Below are 8,976 nucleotides of genomic sequence, written 5' to 3'. Positions count from 1 at the left end.
AACCATGTTTATGGTCCGTAACCTTGGTATCATCTTAAATCCCAACCTCTCTTTCTTACCCCACGCCAACCACGTCACCAAAACCGCCTTCTTCCACCTCAAGAACATTGCACGCCTCCGGCCCTCTCTGTCCTTCGCCACCACCCAAACTCTGATTCATGCCCTCATAACCTCCAGACTGGATTACTGTAACAGCATTCTATATGGCTCCCCAAACACTGTCCTCAATAAACTTCAATATGTCCAAAACTCTGCCGCTCGCCTGCTCACCTCCACCCGCCGTTATGAACACATCACCCCGGTCCTCCGAAACCTCCACTGGCTCCCGGTCAAACACAGGATCTTTAAAATACTACTAAAATACTACTACTTTTCTGCCGCTGCACCCTCCCTCTGGAACGACCTCCCTCTCCCCATTCGCCTGGCTCCCAACATAGAACTATTTAAACACTCCCTCAAAACTCACCTGTTCAACCTCGCCTTCACCTGACCATCCCCTTCTCCCTCCCCTCCACTAATAGACTTAGTTGCTACTTTTCTTTTTTTACATAATGTTCTGTTTGTCTGTTTTGTCCGACCCTTTTTCTTATATTTTACTGTTGTCTTGTCTTGCTTGTCCTACAATGTCAAAGCGACTTTGGGTATATAGAAAAGCGCTATACAAAATTGAATTATTATTATGATCTCTCGATCTTGTTCTTGCGTGAATATGGGCCCCCGTCCTCCTTTAAAGTTTATTTGATAAATTTGGTCTTCTTCTTCTTTGAGCATGTTTTCCTCCTGCTTCAGGTCTTCCTCTTCCTCTACCTCCACCTCGACCTCAGCCTCTGGCATGGCCTCCGCCTCTTCCTCCTTCTCCTCCTCTGTGGATTCCCCCTCTCACCCTCACTCTTCTTCTTCGGACTCCTTCCATTTTGGTTGAAGACAGATGAACTCATCTGCTGCATTTCTAGAGTGCTTAAACCTGTTTGGTGTGTCTACAATTAAGTAATCATGTGTTTGCGCACTTGATGGCTGTGTTTATTTGACAGGCTCATAGGTGTGGTAATTTGACAGTCAGTGTTTTGGAATTGCAAGGAAGTGACCTCTTGATATACTTGTGTCTAAAGCATTCAAGTGTGTTTAGTGTTTTGCAAATCACTTGTGTGTATTGTTTCGCAAAAAGTGTGATGTTGACATGTGCTTATAGTGGTGCAAATCTGAGCCGTTGTTTTGCTCCTTGAGTAAAGGTTTTGATAATTGTGTAATACTTTTGATTTTGGTGTTATTCCAATCGTAAAAAACTGTAAAGTGTTTGTTATAGAAGCATTTTTGGGTCACTTTGTCACATTCAAAGCCATGAATTGAGTAAAAGTGGGAAAATGTCTTCAGCGACAACTACATCTATATTTTATCATGTATTATTTTATAACATCTATATTTTATCATGTATTATTTTATAACATCTATATTTTATTATTTATTATTTTATAACATCGATATTTTTCCTTCATACTTTACTGCACCACTGTTGTATAGTTGGTAACAAGGCTGCAAACAGGAGAAAACAGAATACATTTTCAGCAAAAATTGGAATATATATATATTTATATATATTTCAAGGGTATAATTTCATTTGCCTGTCAAAATACAGCATCTTTCCATCTACAGTGATTTAAAATGTGTCCGGTTTGGAACTGAAAGTTAACGGTTTTGAACAGAGTATCTAAATGTCTGCAAAAATGGCTGTAGTCAAGTTTTGCTGGTGGTGAACATTGAATTGGAAAAAACTGTAAAAGATGCAGTGTTTGGGTTCTGTGAAAATAAATACTTGTAGAACTTCAAAGTCTATGGGCAACACGTGATGCCCAAATGCAATTTATTTAGTTTCTTCCTTTTGTATGATACACGATTTACAGAAGTCACAGGAGTAAGTCTACTTAAACGAGTTTTTGTGAGTTTTAAATAGCTTATAAGATGCACATGTCATTGACAATCCCAAAAGCAGATCTCACAGAGACTACTTTGAATAACACATTATGCAATAAATACACAGGAAGGTCGCTGACATTAGAATTGATACAAAGATTATTTACAGGGGGGGGGGGGGGGGGGGGGGCACGGTGGCGCAAGATATATAAGTCCCCCTGTTCAAGTCTGGCCTGAGTTCATTTCCCAGTCCTCTCCCCACCTCTCCTCCGCCTCGCTTCCTGTCATACACTTCACTGTCCTGTCCAAATAAAAGCATTAAAAAGCCCAAAAAAACTCTTAATTTTTTTTTACAAACGTGGATAGTGCAAAAAAAGAAAGTGGGAAAAAAAAGACAGACATGAACTTGATAGATTCTTGCATTGTAGTTATTAGATGTAATGACTTACACTGCCCCCTGGAGGAAGGTCGATGAAGTCCATGTACCAGGGAATGCTCTGCTGTCTGCCCCAGCCATGTGTCAATCATCGATCATTTGGGAAAACATCAATGGCTTCATCTTAGCATTAGCTGTTATTTAGGGGTGTTCCAAAAAGCTTGTTTGAAGGACAGCAAAACAGACATTAAGAATTGTCAACATGCAAACATTAGAAAAAAAAGGGATTCTGCTAATCTTTGCATTACAAGCACCAAAAGTAAACCCCTCTAGTGAAATGCATTCGGATCAGACAGACAGATCATTGGTTTCTCCTCCGTGGAGGAGAGGAGCTACATGTGCGGAGGGAGGAGGTGCATAATCTTGGTAAATAATTTATCCAACCAAGGATGTAACCTACCCCCCGCCCTGAGAGCTAGCGACATTAGCACCATCTGATATATCTCCTCAGATCAAAAAGCCACTTCCTGTTTGGGTCTCAGATCTCCACGAGACCTAAAGTGCGCTCGTTCAGCTGAACGACATAATTTCCTCTTACCGTACAGGCAAACAAACAAATTTCCTTGCAGTATTAAAACATATACATACATACGAAAACAAACAAACATACAAACAAACAAACACCATGCATATATTGGAAAGAATAGTCTTTTCTTGTTCTTTGTATAAAATCTGATTCAAGTTATTTAACTGGGCCCAAGGTGAAGGTTTTCTGTGGAGCCCACCGGTTGCTCCAGCGGCACGTGCCACGTGGACTCGCCAGAAGAGCAGAGATACTCTGCATCCTGCAGTCGACAGCCGGCCCGGCAACAGCTCTGCTCAGATCAGGACGCAGTCTTGGCCCAGTCCAGGCCAGGTCCACTGCAGTGAGGTTCTGCTGCGGTGAGGTTCTGCTGCGGTGAGGTTCTGCTGCGGTGAGGTTCTGCTGCGATGTACTCGTGAGGGTGAGGTCTACAGCAGCATCTGCACATACATCCACTAATACTCAAGGATGGGCCTCAAAGCACTGGGCATCCAGTCTTTTAAATCTTGTGAAAAGGGAGGGCACAGGAGCAGAGATAATACTGCAAGCAGGTGGGGGGAAGAGAAAGAGGAGTGATCATCAAGAGAGGAGTTCAATATTCCCCCCTCCCTGTGTCAGATGACTATGCTTCCTCTCTCCCTGCGCTGGGTGCCACAGCATGCCTCTCTAAGAGTCCCCCAGCTGGCTTTGGCCAGGAAGTAGTAGCTGAAAGCGTCCAGGAAGCAGTTAGTGGAGGCCAGGCTGTTGGCCACGTGGACAAACGAATGAGCAAACTGCTGCAGCTCGCAGTTGTGCTCCCAGTAGGTCTCGGCCAGGAACTTCAACAGGTAGCCAAAGTGGAGCGGGGAGAAGCAGACGATGAACACAGCCAGGTTGGCGGCGATGATGTGGATGGACTCGTTCTTCTTCGCACTGCTGCTGGAGTCGATTCTCCTAGACAGTGTACGGATCACGTTAGCCGTGCAGTACGTAATGACAACGAATGGCAGCAGGTAGCCGACCACGTCCAGCGTCAGGATGAAGGAGAGTGGCAGTGGCCGCTCTGAGTTCTTCTGGAAGCATCTAAAGTTGCTGGCGTTGGCTTCAGGACCATCCACCGAGTGAAACATGGCGCTCAGAGAAGCAATCACCGCCCAGATCCCCACACACACCACCAGGGCCTTCCAGGGGGACATGACCGCCTTGGCCTTGAAGGGGTACTTAATCGCCACGAAGCGCACCACGCTGATGGCCACGGTGGTGAAGATGCTGACGTACATGTTGACGAAGTAGGTGGAGACGAACACCAGGCAGGAGCTGACGGAGAAGGGCCAGTGGTTGCTGTAGGAGTACATCCTGAAGGGCAGCGACACCAGCGCAGTGCTGTCGGCCAGGGCGATGTTGGCGAGGTACACCATCATGTCACTGCAGTTCTTCCTCTGCCGGAAGAACAGAACCAGTAAGGTGGAGTTGGCAAGGAAGCCCAGGATGAACGTCGGGATGGCCGTCACCATCTGGAAGACCTGCACCTCTCTAGGGATGGTCACGTTGCAGATCGTCATCTTTGCCCTAACAAAAAAAATCATCAACTTTACATCCCATAATCATACAAAAATCTTCTTTATACAGTTACTGCAATCAGTTAAGAAGATAAACAGGGTTATCTTTGACAGGTTTTCATAATCAGTGGTGGGGACATCAGCAGAACAGGCAGGTCATCCCTAAAGCTAGCCTTTATTTACCATTGACATATCTAGAAAAATGTATCAAAACTGGGATTTCAAGGATATATATAAGGATATTTGTAAATGATGTGTGGTGCCAAGCAGCTGACTTTCTTGGTGCTCCAGTCGTAAGAAGCAGTTTGTTTTGAGAGACCCAACTAAAGTCTCCACCACAGATGTTGACAGAATAATAATTAATAATTGTAATAATAATTGTCAGGTTTTATTGGCACACACGACACACTGGAACACACACGTGAATATATGGAGACGACACAGGACACACACACACACACATACACACGCACACGCAGGCCTGAGGTCGCAGTGAATTTATCTTCTGCCTTTTCCCATCCTGGACTGTCCCTCTTCCAGGACCCCCCAGGAGCAGTGGGCAGCTTGTAAGCGCCCGGGGACCAAGTCAAGTGAACTGTCCATCTTTGGGGGGATGGACATGTGTTCTGTTCTTTTTGACAGAAGGCACTTACTCACTGAAACACTGGCTTACCCAAGAAGGAGATGCTTATGCTCTCGAAACTAATGAGAAGGACTATGGATACATTCCAATAGTGTACTTCAGTACTTACTGGACAATCTGTTATGACAAGGCAAGCGTGGAATATAGTTCAGATAGAGCTGTTGTTTTGAGTTGCAGTAGATCAGTTAATTCATCTTTAAATTGGATTTTGTAGGATTTTTTAAATCCAAAATGTTAATCACTGCCAAAAAAAGCGGGAAATATCTCTACCCAGTGCCACAGTGGCCTGAGAGTAACGGAACTCTGGTGTGAGAACACTACAGGAACATGAAGCAAGGATGAGAATACACACCAAGTGAAATGAATACAGGATGTACTGATGGATAACAATGAATAACAGATATGACTAGCCTGCATTCAGAATGATTATTCCATATAATGAGATTGGAAGGAATGTGGCTCTGTCCCTGTGCTGCAGTGTAACAGTTATCTTGAACATTCATCATCTCATCATCTCCCCAGATATAACTGACGGTAACCTTCTTAAGATAACCGAAGGAGTAACATAGCGAATTATAATACTACAGTGGATACATGGAATGGGTTATGCAGCAGACAGATCTGGATAATTGCTACATTACATGTCATAAACAGGTACTATGTAATACTGACTAAACACTTGCTAATTCACACACATGATGACAGAACACTCACCCTCTCATGGACACACGGCAAGAATGAACGCGCAAATGTTCCGATCTGCAAAATTGTCCACCAAACTGCGTCTGCTGCTCTGCTCCAACTTATTTCGACCAACACTGAACAGAGGTGGGTCCGGCTTATGTAGGGGTAACGGGACGATGTGATTGATAGGTCAAGGGGATTCCGATAGGCTATTGATTATCAGTATCTGGGGGAACCGAGAAAGTGTCCTGGGGGAACTGAAAACCGTTTTGTCTCCTTCTGTGCGCGTGTACGCCATGCGCCAGTTGGACACTGCTGGGAACGGCAACCTTCTGAACACACTACCAGAGCAGGGGCGTCCCTCTCGACCTTTAAAAAGCTCTTGAAGACCCAACTCTTCAGAGAGCACCTCCCTTCCTAACTTGCACTTGAACTAGTACTTAACTTGCAGTTACATTCCTGCACTTTTTTTCAGTTTCTAATGTAAACTAGTATTTATTGTTACACTAGGTATATATTGCTCGTAGCTTGACTTATCTCTCCCCTGTACGTCGCTTTGGACAAAAGAAGAAAAAAAGAAGATTCCAGCGCGAAGATGTTCTTCTAGTGTATGTGTCTTTCTTTCAATTTGGGGGTCACGCAAACCAAGCGTGTCCGTGGTTGCATAGCCTACAATACGCGAATGTTTTGACAGAGAGAAAGTGGCAATAAAGTGGCGCTCATTAAAAGAACACGTTAAATGATATAATTGGTTTAAATGATTCAGGAGTGGGATGTGTGGAGGAGTACCTATGTGCTCTGACTGCCATGCCAAGGTACCTGGCAGTTTGCGGCCAGGGTGCAGGTTTGGTATACTTCTTCAGTAATTTCCTTAACATATTTTGAGTAATATAAGTCTTAAATTGACTAAGTAACTTTTCACCATGAGAGCCTACCATAACTTCTATGTAATGGCTGATATTTTAAATAGACAAAGCCAAGGTGGTCCAAGAGCATGCCAGAAGTGTGTGAAAAATATGCATTCGGCTTTTCCTCCATTCCAGTGACATTAAAGCGTTGATCGTAGTCTTGAATAGCGTTAGCATTATCCTTTAGGTTAACTAATCTACTAAAGGTCAAACACTGTGGTATCTCCAAAGAAAACAAAGTCCGTCTTACCTGTCGAATGTGGTAGCCTCTGCAAGTGGGATCGCTGCGTTCCGCACACCAGAACACCGTCAACCTGCTTTCGTTTTGCTCTGGTACTGGGAAACCCTTAACGCTGTCAGGTTTTGAAATGAGAGCAAAATGGAATGTTGCCGAAATCGCACTGGAGATTCGAGAGATGGTGATAAAATATCGTGGGACTCCATTGGGCAGTTTATTAGTTACTTAAAGTTACTTCTTCCTCGAAACAGTACTTTGTAAAGTCACCCACCGTGATCTATAAACCCCCCTCCCCACTATCACCCCCCCCCACACACACACACAAACACACACCATCACCACCATAGACATGTATACTATGTCTATGATCACCACTACCTGGCTGACCTACGACCCGAGAGAACCATATCTTGTCAGATTGTCCTCAAACAGGAACCCACCAACTTCTGATAAGCATTGCCACTGCCACTTTTACATTTATCTCGGAGGTTATGTTTATTTACGTTTATCTTGGAGGTTACGTTTTAGTTGCCATATGATTCACTGTCTGCCGGCTTGCCGGTTGTCTGTCTTACACAACTACCAACAAGCCAGTTTTCATGAAACTTGGTGGAGGAAAACCCCATTACAATCTGGAGCGGATCCAGGATTATTAATTGTACTTCCTTTAACATTGCAAAAGCAGGTATTTTTCCACATCTGCCAGCCTTGGATGAGGTCTGAGACTACGCTCTGGGTGCCCTTTTAGTTTGTTAGTTTTAGTCTACAAAAAATTGTAAAAGATTCAATGTTTGTGTTCTTGTGAAAATAAATACTTGTAGAACTTCAAAGTCTATTTGTCACCTGCATTCCCTGATTCCCAAATGCAATTCATTTAGTTTCTTCCTTTTGTATGATACACGATTTACAGAAGTAGGTCTACTTAAACACGTCTTCGTGAGTTTTAAATAGCTTACAAGATGCACATTTCATTGACAACAAAGAGAGGATTTATCTTTCAACATCTGATTTATTTTTGAACAATCCCAAAGCAGGTCTCACAGAGACTACTTTGAATAACACATTATGCAATAAATACACAGGAAGGTCGCCGACATTAGAATTGATACAAAAATTATTTACAAACGTGGATAGTGCAAAATAAGAAAGAAAGGAAAAAAACAAAATGACAGACATGAACTTGATAGATTCTTGCATTGTAGTTATCAGATGTAATGACTTACACTGCCCCCTGGAGGAAGGTCGATGAAGTCCATGTACCAGGGAATGCTCTGCTGTCTGACCCAGCCATGTGTCAATCATTGATCATTTGGGAAAACATCAATGGCTTCATCTTAGCATCAGCTGTTATTATTTAGGGGTGTTCCAAAAAGCTTGTTTAAAGGACAGCAAAACAGACATTAAGAATTGTCAACATGCAATCATTAGAAAAAACGGGATTCTGCTGATCTTTGCATTACAAGCACCAAAAGTAAACCCCTCTAGTGAAATGCATTCGGATCAGACAGACAGATCATTGGTTTCTCCTCCGCGGAGGAGAGGAGCTGCAGGTGCGGAGGGAGGAGGTGCATAATCTTGGGGAAAAACGTATCCAACGAAGGACGTGAAATGTGTAAGGTGCAACCGCCCCGGGCTGACGGTCACAGGTAACCTACCCCTCCGCCCTGAGAGCTAGCGACATTAGCACCATCCGATATATCTCCTCCAATCAAAAAGCCACTTCCTGTTTGGGTCTCAGAACTCCACGAGGCCTAAAGTGCACTCGTTCAGCTGAACGACATAATTTACTCTCACCGTACAGGGAAACAAACAAAATCTCCTTGCGGTATTAAAACATATACATACATATGAAAACAAACAAACACCATGCATATATTGGAAAGAATAGTCTTTTCTTGTTCTTTGTATAAAATATGATTCAAGTTATTTAACTGGGCCCAAGGTGAAGGTTTTCTGTGGAGCCCACCGGTTGCTCCAGAGGCACGTGCCACGTGGACTCGCCAGAAGAGCAGAGATACTCTGCATCCTGCAGTCGACAGCCGGCCCTGCAGCAGCTCTGCTCAGATGAGAACGCAGTCTTGGCCCAGTCCAGGCCAGG

The 8,976-nt window shown here is 43.8% G+C and overlaps 1 protein-coding gene across 1 annotated transcript; it reads right to left on the bottom strand.

Moving 5' to 3' along the window:
• Nucleotides 1-2,196: 2,196 nt before the first annotated feature.
• Nucleotides 2,197-7,169, bottom strand: LOC105893704 (G-protein coupled receptor 55-like). The gene is made up of 2 exons (XM_031574201.2): nt 6,891-7,169; nt 2,197-4,415 (listed from the first exon to the last, which is right to left on the bottom strand). Exon 2 carries the CDS (start codon nt 4,406-4,408, stop codon nt 3,482-3,484), a length of 927 nt encoding a protein of 308 aa, XP_031430061.1. The 5' UTR covers nt 4,409-4,415; nt 6,891-7,169; the 3' UTR covers nt 2,197-3,481.
• Between the last annotated feature and the right edge of the window lie 1,807 nt (nt 7,170-8,976).

This window comes from Clupea harengus, chromosome 10 (genome assembly GCF_900700415.2).
Source record: "Clupea harengus chromosome 10, Ch_v2.0.2, whole genome shotgun sequence".
NCBI classification, from domain to species: domain Eukaryota; kingdom Metazoa; phylum Chordata; class Actinopteri; order Clupeiformes; family Clupeidae; genus Clupea; species Clupea harengus.
This window is presented reverse-complemented; position numbering and strand designations above follow the sequence as displayed.